The 19,187-nt window shown below is 49.6% G+C and overlaps 1 protein-coding gene across 3 annotated transcripts in view; it reads right to left on the reverse strand.

Moving 5' to 3' along the window:
* Positions 1-19,187, reverse strand: part of LOC135900926 (uncharacterized) — a 112,800-nt gene that overhangs the window by 57,630 nt on the left and 35,983 nt on the right. For 2 of the 3 annotated variants that reach the window (XM_065430707.1, XM_065430570.1), the window contains exons 2-5: positions 8,916-9,222; positions 5,050-5,129; positions 4,653-4,728; positions 3,305-3,463 (exon numbers count right to left, since the gene is read on the reverse strand). In XM_065430707.1, the coding sequence (XP_065286779.1) occupies positions 3,305-3,463; positions 4,653-4,728; positions 5,050-5,129; positions 8,916-9,132 (532 nt within the window). In that variant the 5' untranslated portion in view covers positions 9,133-9,222. The remainder of the gene's footprint in view (positions 1-3,304; positions 3,464-4,652; positions 4,729-5,049; positions 5,130-8,915; positions 9,223-19,187) is intronic. The other variant, XM_065430636.1, reaches the window with a different exon arrangement.

The following is a 19,187-nucleotide window of genomic DNA, read 5'->3' on the forward strand; positions in this document are numbered from 1 at the left end:
CCGCACATTTCTCGCTTCATTTGTTAGCAAGTGTTCCTATATTCCGCTAGATGCGAGGTCCGATAAAATAATCATGCCAATATTCGCCTATTTTCCTGTTAGCTCAAGGCTAGATTATTTTATTTATTTATTTATTTATTTATTTATTTATTTATTTATTTATTTATTTATTTATTTATTTAAAGTGTTTAAAACTTTATCAGTTATACAAATGCAATGCCGCAGATAACCATTCCAGACGATAACGTCTGGAATGGACCTGTCTTGTCAATGACAATTGCTTCAGCGGCACTCTTAGCTTCGAATTTATACGAGAAGAATGTCGCCGAGCGATCAGTCTGTCGCACACGATAGCGCATTGCACACGCCATACTAAATCCATCTACAGGATATTCTTAGGATAACGTTGCCCATCACAAAGACACCGATGTCGCACGCACCACAGGATGAGCTCATAATTTTCACCGCATGGCCCGAGGCCAGCAATATTGCATCGCGTATGTTAACATCACGCGGAAGAAAAAAAAATAGAAGGAAGCAAGAAAAAGGAAACAGGCATATCGTGGTAAGAGAAAACAGCCGGTTAAATTTTCAGTATAGCATATACGTGCCCGGGAGCTGCCCCGAACGAAGCTCATCGCCGAGTTATTAAAGTTATAGACACTGAATATTTCGCGTGAAAGGAGCGCGACGACAATCGTCGGAGAGAGGTTCTTTAAGGACTCTCCGCAGCGGAAGATGGATGAGATTCCTGAACCCCAATATGTGCTCCTGCTGCTCAGACGTCCCTAACGGTGGGCTTCAAAAATGAAGGTAGCGAAGAACGAATTTATCACGAGCAAGCTGGCACACGGGGCGAAATGAAAAAAAAAATGCGAAAGTTGAATATATACACATGTACACGCACAAAAAAAAAAGTGCAAACCAGCCAGTACCGCTGAAGGAAGCGAAGAAAATTAAGAATGTAAGCAACGGATCAAATGTGCAATACAGCGGTAAGAGAGAGAGAGAGATGATGCGTACGAGGAGTAGGCGCATCGAAGTGCTTTTTTTTTTCTAATAAGACCCGCGGCATGAACAGAGCAGGAAGATTATAATAAAGAAGGAACGATGAGCTGTGCGCGCTCGGGCGGGTATAGGTTGAGGCGCACATGGAGCTCGGGACGTAACCCCATTCGGGATGGAGCGAGTTGGGATGCAGCCCCCTTGCGCGACCTTAGACACTTATCCGTCCAGGTGATTCATGTTTATTGCGTCACGAATCGCACGATCCGTTCAAGAACTGGAAGTTCTGGAGTCTCAACTGCGAGAGATCGAGAACACGCGGAATGGAAGCGCAGTTTCTCGACGTCGAAAACATAAGGCGTTTGCCGAGTGCACGAGCAAAGCGATGCGATGGCACGCACAACAACCTGGAGTTTGCAGCAGGTGAAAGCAAATGACTTCACCCGAGGGATAAACCGCAGCAGTTATTCTTGTTTTTAAATTACTCTTTTATTTACTCTTTTCATCATCCCGAGTTTGCTCCCAATGATCCACAACGCGGTCTCGTGCGGTAAACCTCGAATGTGAGCGAGCCTTAACGACCACGCATGCACGTTCGTGCTTCGCAAGAACTGTGGAGAGCGTTCGCCGCCATTTCATGAGAGCTCTCGACATGGCACATAAGAAAGAAAAAAGAAGGAATCACGGTCGAAAAAAAAAAAGGAAAGAAAGAGAGAGAAATCTGGAAAGTACGTCAGGAGGAAGAACCATAAATGAAGCAATGATAAAAAATGCTGAAATTAATACCGCAATAATAAAAGAGCCGTTATATACGCTCGTTGTGGGAACGACGTCAGATGTTCTCTCGCCGAATAAAGAGCGCTCGGTGAGGCCTCTATCGCGACGCCGAAGAGATGCTGCACGCGCCGCGTCATCCTTTAACGCGGAATCATGGAAGCAACACTTGTTTACTTAATTTCGCACTCTCCATCTCTCGAAGGCTTTGACAAGAAGAGGTACAAAAGTAGTTCGCGGCTACCGTTCAAGTTCTTTGCGTTGGGTGTAACATTTATGGACGCATAACGAGGCATTGGTCTCAACCTTATGGTGTTCTTGTCACAAGTGAGCACGAGTGAATAAACTGGTGCGACACGAGATTACACCAGCACTGCGGCAATGTGACACGATCGCTGCAAAGTAGAGCTACTCGTCCTTGAGTAGCTGTAATAACATATTCTGTCGAAGAAGCGTATTCGGAAAATACGTACCTGCGCAGAGCCAGGTCGTGTCAACCAAGACTTTCGTCTTATTCTGCAATCGCTAAAATTACATCTGTAGTTAGAAAGAATAAACCGGTTGTTGCGAATCCTAAAATTGTTCGACCTATGCATGAGCTATAGCAAGGTGTACTTTCTCGTATCATTTCCTTTAGTCTTCTACGAGAAAGCGATGGCCGGTAATGGGATCCCATCAGTTTATTTATCGCACCGTTCGAGAGCCCCCCGCTTTAAAAAGCTGGTCGCCGCTGGTGATCAATATTTTTGGAAGCTGCCGGCAAGGACGACGACACGGTTCTGGTTCAGCAATGGCGCGAGCCGGCGAGGCACCGGGAAACAAAGACAGCTGTCATACAGTCAGACTGACGGAGAGTCGGTGCTGACCGGAAGCGCGCAAAACACCAAATAGCGGTCACTCGCCGCGTCGGAATGTAACGCGAGACGTTTCGGCACAAGTCGGTTTCTTCGGTGGCAACGTGCAACGCGAAACGTAGACAGGGTCACGTTCGTCTCCTGAGAACCCGAGCTAGTTCCTTACGAGTGTGATGTATTTTATCACTTTCCCTGTAAGAACCAACGGCAGGAGTAACAGCTTCTCTCACACTTATGTTCATTTTCGAAAACTCTCATGTCCCCTATAGTGGCGAAAGGTGGATAGAGACTATTTAAAGAAGACAATACGTTCACGTTTTATTGTATATAAGCCGAATAAACGTCCTCCGCTGGGATGTGCAAGTATTCTCGAGATTTCAGTTAAATATCAAACAAACTGTTACTTGCACAAATGAACTAATTTTTCAGACATTATTCATGTTCTTAGGGCGATATTAGAATGCGCTGAAAAAATCTAGGCGTTTCGGAAACCAGTAAGTATTCCTTCAGGCGAACAAGGTTTGTAGCGCCAAGAGGTTCCCGTACTTACGTTACCACGCTTTATTCAACGCAGTCGGTGGCCTCAGGTTCCACCTTTCTTTTTTTTTCTACCGTAGCAGGTCACCGTTAATAATTGTCGACTACCCGCGTAGACGAAGCGTGCAACTTGCCGAATCGAAAGGCCCACAGCTGGGAGGAAGATCCCCGCAGGTCCTGGTATCCGCCGAACACGTGCATGGCACCGTTGTACACCACGCTCGTGTGGCCCCGGCGGCCAGTGGGGCGCTGGCGCTCGCCGCCTCCCGGGTGCTTGCGCCACGTGCAGCTGCCTGCGACAAGCGAGGAGGGCGTGGGTCGCGGAATTATTTTAATTTAATTATAGGGTTTTACGTGCCAAAACCACTTTCTGATTATGAGGCACGCCGTAGTCGAGGACTCCGGAAATTTCGACCACCTGGGGTTCTTTAACGTGCACCTAAATCAAAGTACACGGGCGTTTTCGCATTTCGCCCCCATCGAAATGCGGCCGCCGTGACCGGGATTCGATCCCGCGACCTTGTGCTCAGCAGCCCAACACCATAGCCACTGAGCAACCACGGCGGGTATGTGTCGCAGAAGGGCGCTCGACGTCGCTAGGTGCGGTACGCGACAGAACTCTCCTTTGCCTTTGCCGATGACTTGGGGCCGCGCGAAATTTCGATAGCGGGCATAGGCTACTTAAGAGATAGTCGGTTACTCTCGACTTTGTTAAAGCAGCGCGCGAGAAAAAGCCAATGAAAGACACAAGACCAGGGCGGGCACTAGACGATTACCGGCGTAGTTCTGCACCTCGCATCTGTACTTATCTTTACGCGACAACGTTTCGTTAATTAAATTTTGGACAGACGCTACTTTAACTAACTCAATAATTTCGATACGCCGCCTCTTTTAAACAGTTATGATGCAGTACAAAAATGTTGTAAACTTGAACTCAGAAAATGAAGGTCCTGGAATAGAAATTGGAGTTATTACAAACTGACACGTTAACTACTGCCTGCAGCCCGCGTGATATCCTTTAAGTTCATCTATGTATACCACTCACTTTCACTTTCTTCGCTACTGTATTTATTGCAAGTATTCTTATTCTCAACTCACGTTCCCTGTGATGATATGATAAGATGTATACGTACGATTTATCTTATGATAGGAGGTCCCGCTTTGACAGGTGCAGCATGAGATGTCCTTCTGAAACATCGCGTTACATCCACACACGCATATCTCCATGCATGTACCTTCACGGTCCAACAAATGAGGCAAGAGTACTCCCACTCAACCCTAGATGAACGCACATTCCTGTTGGCGGTCTATTGGCTATCCACAATATTAGAGTGCGAAGCCTATCCGGCAGCAAAGACAATGTAATCGTGCTTCACCGAGGAGAGCCGAAACAGCGGCACGTTGTTGCAGAGCATATTGTTTTCCCCAGAGGTTTTTCCATCGCCTCTAAGTCTCCTAACGCGGTAGTCGGCGGTTACTCACCTGTATCGAATATCCAGAGCGGCGTCTCGCCCGTCGACGCGAAGCCAACTTCGCCGCCGAACACGTACAACTTTCCCTGCGGAAAGAGAAGGTCATTGCGGATCACTTCCAAGCGTAAATGACGCGAATTCGCATTTTAGGTTCGCGTTTGTCGTCTCTTCTGCTTGGAAATGTTATTCAAAAAAATAAAGGCAGGAGAAAGAAATGAACTACACAAAGAAATTGTGAGGACAGCTCTTGCGTGGCAGTGTCCCTTCTATCCGTTCACGAGCAAGTGTTGCTCTGCAAATGTAAGCGCCGCTCTGCCCAGGAGCTTTTCAATACGTATCGGGTAAAGAAGAGGCATCACTGCGAGCCGAAGTTTCACGGTGAAAGAAGAGGCAGCAAGAGGGCTCACCTTCCACGACACGACGGTGTGTTCCTGCAGGCAGGGCGGTCGGCTTCCCCGGCAGCGTAGCTCCTCCCAACGGCTTTGCACTGAGGGGAAGAGAGAAGGGAAGTTTCAGACAAGGGGACGGGCGCACAACGATTGTCGTAGCAAGGCACGACGCACAAGCTATCGCGATGCAATGTCTTCGATCACTATACATGAATTATTCGGCGACAAAAAGCCACTGGCAACAGTACCAAGCTCACCCGGAGCGTTTTACATAAGCCGAGGAAAAGTGAAAGCCCCCAGGGGCCACCGAGGAAGGATTTACAAGGTCTCCATTCCAGACCAAAAGTTTCGTTACCTTTGTGTGTTCGGCGTGAGCTCGAGCTTTCTATGACACGCTGTTCTACTCCTTTAAATTCTACTCGCTGTTCTACTCCTTTAAATTCTACTCTACTCCTTTAAAATAAAACGAAAAAGTAACACGTTCGGCACACCTAGCGTTGCAGTGGGTGGCGTTTAACGGTTCTCTTGAAAAATCCTCTCGGGCATCTCTATGCGCTAGCCAGCGCAGGTTGGCTCGACAAAGATGCAGTGCGGTGCAGTGCACTGTCAAAAGGAAGACATGAGTGTAGATCATTTGCGATTTTTTTTTCTTCTGGCAACTGCACTATCACCCGGATTTGCAGCAGATGACATGTGGTTGGCGGCGCTGGAACCTTCCTAAAGACTTTCAAAGTGCATGAACACAGCTTCAGCAGGCGCTTGCAGCTAAGGCACGGAGCAAGAACACTTCTTTCTCCGTGAGCTAGGGCACCAGCAAAGCGAGAGCCGCACGTTAGCGTGCCGATGAACCTTTACAAGTGCTCATCTTTTTAACAGTGAACCGCATTGTATACGAACCTATGTGTCGTGCCAGTTATTCCAATTAAAAAAAAAGCTAACAAAACACTTTATAAGAACACAAATGCGCATCGTCACGCGTTCGCGTCGTCACGCCGTCTGCTAAACCATGTCGTCTGCTTTGCCGTTAGAATTTTGGTTCGTCCCTCTCATTTTTGCCGCTTTCACTTTCATACAGCTCTCGGCTCATTTTTGTCTTCAGTTCTATTCTTCGCCCACAGGGCACCTCTACGTATTTATCTCTCTCTCTCTCTATCGCGGACCACACGCTCTCTATCTCGTCCTTTTTATCCGCGCTCGGGCCACGGATCTCCAGGCTCGCTCGCTCTCGCTTCATCGCTTCTGAGCCGCCGGCCTGCAAATTCCTTGTGCGGTACCCCGGGCTTTCCGCCCTAGAGGCTTTCCACGCCAGCCGCCCGCTTCGTTTTGTTGCTTAGCGTGGAACGCAAACTCTGTTTTATTGGGCCAGCGCCAGGCAATATATTTCTGCGGCCACGGAGCTCGGTCCCTTGAGATGCCCGCGATGGAGTCCCGGAGGAGCTCCCTTATCCGCTTCTTCCTTTTCCCGCTTGCGGAAGCTGTCAGCCGGGAGACCTATCGCGGCGCGTCGCATTTTAGAGCAAGCGGAGAATTTACTGCGGACTACCCGTGTGAGTCTGCGCTCGCGCTGTTTGTACAGCAGCCTGCAGTCCTTGCTTTCTTGTTACGGTTGTTGCGCGACGCGCATCGACTTTGTGCACTTCGGCAAGCGTTTAGTGCGAACGGAGATGCAGACAGTGTAGACGAAACGTTCAGAGTGTATGCATAGCGTCGCGCACAACGCGTTCTAAATCAATTGGCCACACGCATGGACCACATTTCCGCTGCTTCTTGAACTTTATGCGAGACAGAGGTGCAACAGCACTCATCTCTCTCTCTCTCTCTCTCTCTCTCAAACAAACACACGTACGCAGGCACACAAATGAATTGCAGGTGATTATGACGTAAAAAAAAACCACGCGGCTCTCAATATATAGCGAATCATCGAATGACGGAATCTCATAATGGTACCGCATGACAGCTTTCGTGTTTTTTTCTTCTTCTTCTTTACTGTGCCTAGAGCGAAGCCGTCCGCGGCCAATCTCTGACATGGCGCCAGGGTTCCTCGGTCCCAAACGAGAAAATCAGCCATAAGATGCCCAAATGCAGCTAAAAGCTAACAACTTTTGCCTGATATAAAAAAAAAGAACGAAAAGGTTGTCAGAAGGGTAGCCAAATAGCGACTAAATGACTGAAGCGGCAACGCAGAAGATTCCGTTTTCTCAATGCGTATTGTATAATAATCCCCCCTATGTAATGCCCTCTAGACCTTTCGGGTACTGAAACGAATAAATAAAATATGAGACACACGCAGGAAGGACGACTTACAGAGTGCACACTATTGTCACAGTAACAAAACACGGTTGTTTATGCAAGGAAAAGAAAAGGAGGCGCTAGTCAGCGATCTCCTGTTGCAAGATTTTCGTTTGTGTTCTTTAGTCTTCGTCTTTATTACTACTATAATTTCATTTTTTTTTTCGCTGTTCTCAGGGTGAACGCGATAATAAACTCACTCTGTGCACGCGAACGTTTTTTTTTTTTCTGCACTCTGATTCACTGCCACGAAGCCATCAACGTGCCCATGCGCCATCACCTCGCGCGCGCTCCGCTTCTCGCTCGATGCACTTTCGGTAAGATATATACGCCGAGACGTGTGTTAAGCGCAGGCCAGCGTGACTGCTTCAGCGGTGGGGGAAGGCGGCCCAATCCTGGACCGGCCTGTGCCATCAACAGCGATTCGTCGCAGTGACATGCGAGTACATTAGTGCGCATATAGTACGGCTGCGTTGTGCCATCGACGCTCGCGGTCAATCGACCCGTGAGAGTACAGCGAACCGATGCAGCGCGTCGCACGGACCCGAGTGGAGCGGGCGACAATGGCCGGCGCTTGTGGCCTCGCGTGCGTGCAGGTGCGCAGCTGTGTGAGCGGTCATTGGACAGCGCGGTCGTCGGCCCGAACGACGCGATAACGGGAACGCGCCAGCCCGCTAAGCGAATGGAGAACATTATGCGCTCCCGCTAATGACGTCGGTGTACGTTGCCCATCCGCGAGAGTTGCAAACGGCGACTGTTCTTTCTCCTCGTTTCCTCACACAACTTCGAAGGTTTCGACCAAGGACAGGCTCTGTACACTCAGTGGACCCTGCACCAGTCGCGCAAGTGCTGAGCGATACAGGAAATAGTTACAGCTACTCTCACTCGCTCTCTTCTTGTCATCTTTTCTTATTTTTTTCTGGTAGCGCAACGCCATAGCCACTATATTAGCACGGCGGGCTTGTTGTTGTTGTTGTATTTGTTGTTGTTGTATTTGTTGTTGTTGTTGTTGTTGTTGTTGTTGTTGTTGTTGTTGATGATGATGATGTTGTTGTTGTTGTTGTTGTTGTTGTTGTTGTTGTTGTTGTTGTTGTTGTTGTTGTTGTTGTTGTTGTTGTTGTTGTTGTTGTTGTAATGCCCTTGCAAGCTAGCCCAAGCAGTCGAATTTCTTCTATAGTGGAAGTTGTATATGATTACATATGCTTTAGAGCAATAACGTCTCGCTCCCCTGAAAAATATCCAGAAACGAGGCTATTACAACCCCCCCCCCCCCCCCGTTTCTGCGTACATAAGCGAAAAGAGTCGCTCACTCGAAGAAATCCCACAACGTATACACTTGGGCTGTTTCAGCTTACGATGAGGAGAACAAAACTAGATAGTCCACACCAGGATGATGACGTAGAACAAATGCTTCCTGTTGGGTTACACGCCCGGCACATGTCTCAGTCGTCGATAGACAGTATCACAGAGTGTAGAGTTTAAGAAACAGGCGCACCTAAAGTTACCGGAGGCCTTAGGTGCTGCATACACGGTCACTCGGGCATAGTAATTCGGACTTTGTGATCGCGCGCCCACAGATGCCGTCGGGGACGTACCGGGGTCGAACCTCCAGAGGTCCTTGAGCGGCAGGTTCGCCGAGCGGCCGGCCAGCAGGTAGAAGCAGCCGTCCTGCGAGATGCACATGGCGTGCTTGGAACGCGAGCTCGGCGCGGGCGACTCCTTGGCGTCGGGCGCCGAGACCTCGCCGTTCGCCGCGTCGCCGCCGCCTCCGTCGGGGGCGGCCGCGCTGGACAGCTGCACCTGCGCCCACATGCTGACCACGAGGTCACGCGTGGACGACGCCGTCGTGGCCCGGATGCCGCGGTCGTCCCCCGCCCGCGGACAGGGCGACACGGACGGCTGCTGCGAGCAAAGAAAGGAACCGGGTGAATCAGCGGAAAACAAGAAGGGTCCACGTTCAACAGAGCATACACCGTTTCAATCCGATCCATACGTAAAGACTACAAGTGACAACGATGGGCGTCTTCAGCTACATAGCATATCGAACGCATTAATAACGCTACCGGTTGAGTCTGACCATAAGGTTTTCTTCCTCCAGCGTCACCATTATAAGTTAACTGCAGTGTACCGCCGTGCCGACGTGAATTACGAGAGGCGATGCCCATCGCCTTTCGTAAAGCGATTGACTGTACTTGAGAAAAGGAGTGTAATTTACTAAACAGAAATGGGTTGTGCTCGATTCTATCTCGTTCTCATACTTCGAAGAAAAGGCCATGATCGTTCGAATGGAAATACGGCAGATCTCGTTTACAAGCCGCTGCAAAGCGTGCGACAACAGAGGAAGGAATCCACTCGACATGTGGCGGGCAGGCGTAGCGCTGTGCCAAAAAATGTACCCGTGTACTAGCACCAGATTCAATTCACTCCGCTTCTTTTATTGAATTAATCCCTCGCCTATTTGGCTAGCCTCGCTGTAAGGCGATATGCAGTGACGTGCAATAGAATAATGAATTTTTCCACGGCACAACAATGACCCATTGAAATAAAAAAAAAGAAAGGTAGCACAAATTAAAGTGAGGATAGGGCACGAGGAATGGCACGCGACGCAAGTGCAAACTTTCCCCAGTCTGACTGGCACCAGACCTGGATGACAATCAGCGCTCGTCAGCCATCGCATATTGCTCACGCGCAGCTTTCCAGAGGCCGTGTCACGGCCCTTTCATGTTCAAATTGCACGCGCTGTTTTAGTAACAAACACGTGGTAAAATACAGCCACAATGCTATCAGCTCTTGCGCTAAGTCAGTTTCGCGTATCCTAATACAGCCGTCTATTCGTCAACAAACGAGTGCGCGTCGCACCCCAAGTCATTAGGCCGAACAGCATCGCAGGCATGCGTATACTAACGGTCAGGGAAGGACGACCAGGCCGACCCGGTGGTCATCCAAAATGGAAACGCCCCGCCGTTGTGACAGCACAAACCACGAGGAAAAACGGCTGGGGCACAAACCACGCCAGGCGGCGGACATGTCCCGCAGTGCTCGGAGAACGGGCCAGCCGGGTACGAAAAGAAAGTGCCCTCGGGGGCGCGCAGCGGGGCGCTGCCCGCGGAACACAGATTAATCCAAGCAGGACGCAAACAAACAGTCGCACCGCTCACAGCCAACGCTCGCGAAAAAGACACTCAACAAACGTCCGCCTGTCTGGTATCCTCCTCCCTCACCCTCCACTTCGCCCCGCTGGCGCCACTGGCAGAAACGCAATTACGCCATTCCGACTGCGACGCCAGGCCCAAGCCCGAACGCTGCGAATCCTCCCCGGCTTTCATCTCTCATTGGCGCCCGAGAAGGCCGACAGCCAACGCTCATTAGCCGCCGCATATTGCTCCCCCGCGCCTACACGAACCGGACAGGGGCACACGAATGTGAGCGCGGGCGCGCGTAAATGAAGCATGCGTGCAAGAAAGCGACGCCGGAAGGAAGCCGAATGGCGGGCAGGTGCGACACCTACACTACTTGCTCGATAGCCACCAGTTCTTCGTGTTCCTTCCAGGGTTACAAATCTCTTCCTGTTCCGTCTTTGCCTTCCCCATTTCTTTCCTTGCACGCACACTGCGTGCATGCGTCTCTCTCTCTCTCTCTCTCTCTCTCTCTCTCTCTCTCTCTCTCTCCGTGCGTGCGTGCGTGCGTGCGTACGTACTCCTGTGCAAGAGTGCATGCACCTCTGCGAGTTAGTTTCTGTGCGTGTGTGCGATTGGCATCGAGAAAGGGGCAGCAAGAGTTGGCCTGGGACACATCGGTCTTTCTTAGCCGCGCCGCTCTCAATGTAGAAGACGGCATAAGAGGGGAAAAACAAAGAAAAGAGAAGATTCCCGATATCTGGTCGCCAAAGGAGGACCAACGAAACACCGCGTGAAACGGCAGACCTGCAGCAAAGGCGAAAAGGAGCAGAGAAAAAGAAAACGGAATCGGAGGAACCGGTCGTGGCCTTTTCCATCCACCATCGGTCAGAGACTTTCCCCTACCTGCTTTCCCCATCGCTCCCCATTCCCGTTTCCCATTTGGCGGCCTGTCTTCAGGTAAGATGGGGTGCAGGCTTGCTCTGCCACTACTGCGGCGAGCACCGAGCCCCATAAAATGGTAATTTGGCGCCAAAGTGTTTCGCGGGCTAATCTGGCGGAAACGTTTTCCTCGCGAACTCTTTTTCCTTCTCTCAGTTCTGCATCGTTTATTATTATTTTTACGCTGTTTCATTGCGTCGATACCGTTCTCCTGGTTGTTCGTATAATTAGAGAGGCATCAAACGGTATAATCGCGAACTCAAAGCTTCGTTTGCGTTAATGATGCCTTTGTGCAAAATGGCAGTGCTCGTCTGACCGTCTTTTTTTGTTGTTGTTGTTGTTAATATCGCTAGAGGGGGAGCTCTAGCATGCGAAATACGGTTCGTAAAGCTTTCTTGAGTTACGTGCTGTAACTCATTACGTGTTGCCGTTTTAGCAGGCGGCGGATATGGCATCACGTTCAGTCGAGCCTTAATATAAAACTTTCTTCGATACAACGAAGCTTGTTTCCTCACATCAACATCCAACTGCAAAAACCAGCAAGGAGAAAAAGAGAGATACCGAGAAAGAGAGAAGCCTTACACGACTAAAATAAATGGGCCGAAAGTCTTGCAATGCAACTTCGACCAGTTGACGTCTTTCCTAGTATATTCAATATTCAGGTGGACAGTCAATCATTCTTCAAACGATGTTGAACTGAATATATATTTTTTCTTTAGACAGTTAAGATATTATAACAAACTAAAAATTCCATACAAAGAATCACACTCTAGAAGAAATCTATGAAAAGTTAGTTAAATAATATTAGCCTTCTTTTTCATATGAACTGCAATTTGTTCACTAATGCATCGCTGGTATTGTATATAGGATGTATCTTTGTTACATCTGAGGTGCCTGTTTTGCGAGAAACGTCTGCTTTTAGCACATTTACCTCACCTTAATTATTGTAATCTATGTCATGTTTTTAATTATTATTCAAAGGCGCTCGCTTTCTACTATTCTTACCTTAAAGTAATTTGGTATCCGTGTAGTGATAGCTTGTTTCGCGAGGTGTTGTTACCTCTCAGAAATTCATTACGGTGCTGTGGAACCAGTCAAGTCGTCCCAAAACAAAGTTTTTTTTCACAGTCTTTCGATCTGTATCCAGTACAATATGAAAACAAACATTGATATAATTCGATTTTACTTAGCTAGGCCGGATTCTCTGGCGACAAGTCATGTCGGACGAATGTTCCAGACGAAAAAAGAAGAAAAGAAAAAGGAAAGAAAGAAATTGAAGAAGAAATGAAGCAAAAGACGTTAGAAATGGCTATTCCCTGTTACGTAATGCCTTCTAGCTTTTCAGGCTAGAATAAATGAAGTCCTCGCTTTCCTCTCCCCCTCTCCTCTCCTCCCTCCATCTCCTGCCCGCACAGAAAGTTTAGTAACAAAACAATCAGAAACGACAAGTTCATGCTTGCAGTGCCAGCACTTACGGTATATAAGAAAGCAACAAAATTCAATAAACTGTGCATGCAATTCATTTGCGTTCTCCCTGTCAAAGCGGTCTTACTCACAACAAAGTGTGCATGCAGAAAAAATGCATTCTGCATTATAAAAGCTATTTAGGATAAGAGAAGGGAAATTCCGCACTCTCCCTTTTTTATCTGCCAGCTGAACCTAAAAGGCGAAATCTAGTGGATTATTTTTGTTTTACTACACCGGGCAGTTTGCGCACAGTTCCGCAGTTCAGATAAAAATACATTTCTTATTCGTCAAATTGTCTTGCCCGCAATGCAAGTCTTTATACAGAAAAGCACGCTTTACAGGATAGCGTTTAGAAAGAAATGCTGTAACTGCAGCTGTATTCGGTGAAGTAAACTTTCACCATAGCAGACTGACTGCTATAGATGTCTGCACAACGAATATACCAGGTGTTTATTTTTTTTAGCTGGACTAAATTTTTAGAAACTGCCTGTGGCAGATAACACTATTATAACCCTTGAGCTAAATAACTCGATGAGGCGGCCATTACTACTACGAGAAATCAAAATGCGTAATTGAATAAATAAAATAATTAAACTAATTAAGGTTTACTTAATTCGTCTGTGGCGCAAATTTCAATTTACCAATTTATCCGGTGAGTTCACAAGGCGTATCCACTTGGAACGAATTCTCAGGACTACACCAGTTCGGAGACATTAATTTTCAAAGTGGCCGACGAAATGCATTGGCGCTCCATTTACTAGCGTTTTCTTAAAGAAAACGTAACTGGAACAACAATGCATTCTAACCGCAAGTTTGACAGCGCATATCTTTTAACCAGTGTCATACTCGAGGAAGGAAGGAAGGAAAAAGTGGAGAAGGAAAGGTAGGGAGGTTAACCAGTATGGCTTAACCGGTTTGCTACCCTACACATGGGAGAGGGATGGGGGAGATTAAAGATGGGGAAGGGGAGAGGGAGAGAGCAAAATTCGTTTCATGTGTACATGCCTTGCGAACTCACTAGCCACAATTCGTAGATTGACATATGTGCCGTGAAGCAATTAATTAAAAGTTAAATAGTGTAAATATGTTAAATATTCAATTAAGCACATTGATTTCTCATAGTAATACTCTCATACCACATAGATGGCCGCCTGATCTAGTAATTTAACTCGAGGCTTATAATTGTGGTGTCTGCCGCAGGAATCTTCTTAAGAATTTGGTACTGCTGAAAAAAAAAAAAAAACACCCGATGTATGCCTAATGTAATAGACACAAAGTTCATGCTGCATTACGCGGAAATGATGAGTGGGGCATTCAGGAGCATTCATTCCACTGTCCACCAAGCGAACTTTCCATCTAGGTTTTCGCAAACTCTAGAGCGCCTTTTTCCCCCTGGCTATCAACAGAAGTACCGCAATCTAATGACGGAAGTGGCAAGTTGTTCGATTCCGCGCCCAACATTCGCGGCGCCTATTCTCTCGATGAGGAAAGCAAGCTCGCACTTCGCGTGTCGGTGACGAGAAGCACGGCTCGCAGCGGGCCACCTTTCGGCACGCCTTTGTGGTCGATAACAAGCGTGCCGGCCCCTTTGGCGCTTGTGTTCTTTTTTTTTTTTTTTGTCCCGTACGCAGTCGTTTCCCGCATCGAGAGCGCACAACAAGACGTCGGGCGCGAAGAAAGTCACGCGCGGAGCTGACCGTATCTCGCCGCGCTAGTTGCGTAGCCAGGATAAACGAGGGCTCGTTTATTCCGCGGCCTGCCCAAAAGAACAAACGATGCCCGCGAAGCAGCGAATAAATGCGCCGCCCGCAGAGGCGCCGCGGTTCCGAAGGAAATAATGACGAGGAACCCGCCGCGCCGCGTATATCGTGCCCCGCAAGGAGCCAGAATCGGACAGGCGCAGTGGACCCTAGAGTGATGTCAAGTATGTGTAACAACTAACGGCTGCGCATTTCCTCGGCGAGTACCGCCTTCACTCGCGTATGGCCCGCTTTCCTGTAAGATGTCCGACTTTGTAGCATTTAGCAGCTGCACTAGGTGGACGTGGAACAGTCCCTGGTATCCCTTTACTTATTACACCACGTTGCTGGCTTATGTAAGAATGTCTTGTGCATCGCGACGCCGCTCGGCAAGTTCCGTTCAGCAAACTTTCTCTGCGTTCGGTAAAGCAGGCGAGAGATGCGCCTGACGTGTCCATGTGATTGCTATCGCAATAAAAGGGCATTCGCATTAGCGCTTGAACACAAAGTTCAGAGACAGCGAAGAAGGATGCTGAATATAGAATGCTCTAGCAGCTCACCACTGGTCACATCATTCTGTGTAGAAATGAATCACCGCATGCGTTGTTCCCGTAGGTAGTAAGCCAGACTCATGTAACACCTGCAACTCGTCAAGATTTAGAAAAAGAAATGTGCCTGGTTTACACGAGTAAATACGGCACGCCCCAACACCACACGCATGCACCCGCCGCTACCTTCAGCGTCGTCTGTCCCAGCAGCGCAGGGGGCGCACAAAACGGCCGCTCTACGGCAGAAACGAAGGCAACAGAGTCGAGCCGAAAAAAGCAATCGGCGTTAAGTGACTCGCCAGCGGAAGCGGCCTGGGAGGGGAGAACGATGCTCTCTGTGCCGGGCGCGAGGCCCACGACACTTGCGACGTCGTGTATCACGTGCGAAGCTGAGGCGAAAATAAGCTAGCGAAGAAGCGAACCGAAGCAACGCCCGCTCTCCCGGTCCGGCAGGCGCCGTATGTCATACCATAAGTACAGGCGTACTTGCGGCCATATTATGTGGGAATGGAATTAATGCTACATGAAAATAAGGAAATGTGTCAAACGAGAGTGACGCACGATCATAGTGTGGTGAAAACGGACAACAGCACAGCAACCTTCCAGAAAAGTGAATTCGATATTTTTTCCCCCTTTTCTGCTGACAACTCTACAAGCAGAGCCAAATTACGCTTATCCTGCCTGAGATTTCGCTTTTCCCTGCCTGAGATGCTTATAGGAAACGCAGCGTTAGACTCGTCTTCTTTACTAATGCGTTGTGCCATCTGCGTCGACGGTGTTGACACTCTTAGTGAAGACAATCAACCACGCAGTCAAAGCACACTAACCAAAATTACGTAAATTCCGCATTCTGGTCGAAAAAAGGCAGACTTCCGCATATGCCTCGATTCGACAAAACAAATCAAGCTGCAATGTGTGAGCGGTTGAAATCGGACTGCTGGAAACCATCGATATCGCGAATCGAAAAGATGCATACGTGCTCGCACGTGTAAATTTGATTCGTTTCGTCGTATCGCCCAATCGCGTCCCACGAGCGCATCCTTTCGGTTTCGCCGCTCTACTTCCATTTCATTTATCGCATTCGGCTCCGTACGTCTTGCTTGACATTTATCCGCCTTTGTCCCGCCCTTTCGGCCATTTCGAACGCGAAGCTCCCGCGCTCGCTTTGGGCGCGCTTCTGATTGATGGAGGGATATCAGAAGCAGAAGAAGCGAAACGGCTACGTGGTCCTTTTCGGCAGGAGACCCCGTATCGGCGGCGCGAAACATTGCTCATAGCGACGCTCATTGCTCACTCCGAAGTCTTCTTTCAGCCTGAGTGAGAGAGGCGGCCAGACAGACACGGAGGGAGAGGGCAAGACGCAAGGCGCCCTCAAAGTAGTGTGCCCTTCCCGCAGGAGTGCAACTGCGTCCAGAAGCAGCAGCATTCCGTGCTCAGGAGCCGAGATGAATGGTGCCGCCGCCGCACTGTCGGGAGCGAGCGTATACTCTCTGCCTCCGATATCCCCACGGCCTAGTATAGTAGTCCGCGCTGAGAGCCACGGCTGCAATCCTCTCCCTGGCTGCGACCAGATCCGAAACGTTCCGCGCCTTCTTAGGCACACCGAATACCCACCCGGCTGCATCACCGCACTGCACGGGAAGAGAAAGAGGAGAGAGGGAAAATAGGGAGAGAGAAATATACAGGCGCCCCCTGCCACGTTCATCGCCTTATTATTTTCCTCGAAAGAGATGGCTGGCGTCAGAATCCCTGCGACCAATTCAGCTGGTACTCCTCCTGGCTGCTCCTGATCCCCGTAATACGGTGCGCATGATCCCGTGTCCCCCCCAACCCCCGCCCTCCCGTACCGTAATAACTGAGCGCAGCAATAACCGAACAGGCAGGAGTCGCGGAATCACACGAATTTATCTCTCGCTCCACACGCCCCACCATGAAAAGGAAGGTCTTTGGCATGTTCCCGTCCGTCTTGAAAGCGCGGCTGGAGAAACTACGCGAACCAGAGTCACACGCGTTTATATCGGGCTTCTGACTTCTCCCGCCGCTGATTCGTTGCATCGCGACCACAGTAGCGAGAGAAAAAGGGAGCCGCGTGGCAAAGCCTCGAAGCAAAGCCAGCCAAGTTACTTGCTTCAGAGACCCCGCAAAACGCCGGGCATGATCGTTTATGCACATAGAAACCCCAATAACGCCAGTAATGTGATGAAAATATGATGTTGCTGCATCGATGTCTGGTTACACCATAAAATGCAATGTTAATGGCCAAATGCCGTCTAGTCACATTCGAGAGGACTTATATAGTTCCAAGATAAAACGAAGAGCAAGGGTATGAAACCAGATACCGAGAGGGACAGTGAGGAGCGCTGCATCGCAAGCTAAGCTTAACATTCAATTTCTACAGCATCCCTCGGATTTGCGTACATCAAACAAAGCGACGAGGGAGAAATAGAGTGAGATAGAAGTGGTCAACTGTGACACGTTAAACTGAAAAAAAGAAAATACACTCATTAATGTTTCACTCATAAAAAATTATTACAACGCTGTATTAGGGAGACATGGGTGCGTTACGCTGCGTCCTTCTGCCAGCGATGGCACGCTAGAACAAAGATCGGAACCAGGGCGGCCTCCATTGCGTCCACATTCCAGGACGGCCTCCCTGCTGTCTCTGCCCGATGTCGCAAAATAAATGCAACATCGAAGTCAAATGTCCACTTCTTCCAGATCCATAACGGAAAGAGAAGTAACCTCGCCACGCTGCCACGGCTAGCGCGGCCAGACTTCCCCAATCTTGCGTCTATTCTTGGCGTGAGTATTGCGCAATGTAGCGGGAACCACGGGACGGCGCGCCTCAGCGCGAGAGGCGGAGAAATGAGCGGACGGAGCAACGCGTCTCCCCCAGCCGCCGACGTTTCAACAATGGCGTGTAGACGAAGCCAGAGAAAAAAAAGAAGACTGTCTACTATTCGCGAAAGATAAAAGGAAGGGAAAGCATCCCCCAATTCTTCTCAACCGAAGCCCCGGCGCAGGCGCGAAAGAGCCAGCATACGGCGAGAGGAGGACACACGCGGTGCGAAGAGTCGAGGCAGGGCCCTCGGGAGAAGAAGGAAAGGGAAGCCGCACAACACGGCGGCGGCGTGCTACTGATGACACGAGACGTCGCCGGACGACCAAGAAAGAAGGGGGCCGCCCGACGACAACGACTCATCGCTCCCGAAAGCTACCGCCGCCGATCCCACTCTCCCAACTTTCGCCGCTCGCTCCTCTCAACTCCGCGTCATCCCCGACTCCCCATCGGTGCGGGGAAAAGGAAGACGCGGAGGGAAAGACGCTGCTCCCCTGACCGCGTCTGGCTTCTTTATCCCTACGCTGAGCCCGCGCGGGGCCTCTTTTTCCTGCCCGCCGCGCGCCCCTCGCATGCAGTTGACTTCCCAAGGGAGCACAGGGGAAGGCGAGTCGGCTTACGGCGCCTCAGCCCCCGATGAGCGGGGGGGGGGGGGGGGGAGGGGGGGGGGCCAAGAAGGAACCGTAGTCGTATCGTCCCTTCTGACACATAAACGCGATGCCCGTCCACGTGCCGTGGCAACCGCGCTGGGGACAGAGCGCGAGAAATGCGACCATCCACCAACGAGTCGCGAAAAGCAATACGACGCGCAGGATGCAGGGCATACAGGAGGGGGAGATCGGCGTCAGTCATATGCGCCCTCCTAATAGGAGCAAGCCGTCGCCCACAACGGACGCGTATATACTCGTATATCTCTCTCTTCTTTCTATCCTGCAGCCGTCGTTCCCGAGCAGAAAAGAAAGAGGCAAATCGAACAGCGCAACAAGCAGATTGAAAACGAACCAGAGCACAGGGGAATTCACAGCCAAATAAAAACAGATGTCAGGTGCTAAGGATATAAGGGCCCGTATACAGTGCAAACTCGGCGACGGTGGAGGTTTGCTTTCTTTTTTTCTTCTTCGGAGCCATTGTTTCGCTTTCTTGCTCATTTTGTTCTTTTCTCGCAATAGACAGGGCCACGACCCGATTGCTCCGGCAAGGAGGGGAAAAAAAGGAA

Source organism: Dermacentor albipictus, chromosome 1 (assembly GCF_038994185.2).
Source record: "Dermacentor albipictus isolate Rhodes 1998 colony chromosome 1, USDA_Dalb.pri_finalv2, whole genome shotgun sequence".
Taxonomy (NCBI): Eukaryota; Metazoa; Arthropoda; class Arachnida; order Ixodida; family Ixodidae; genus Dermacentor; species Dermacentor albipictus.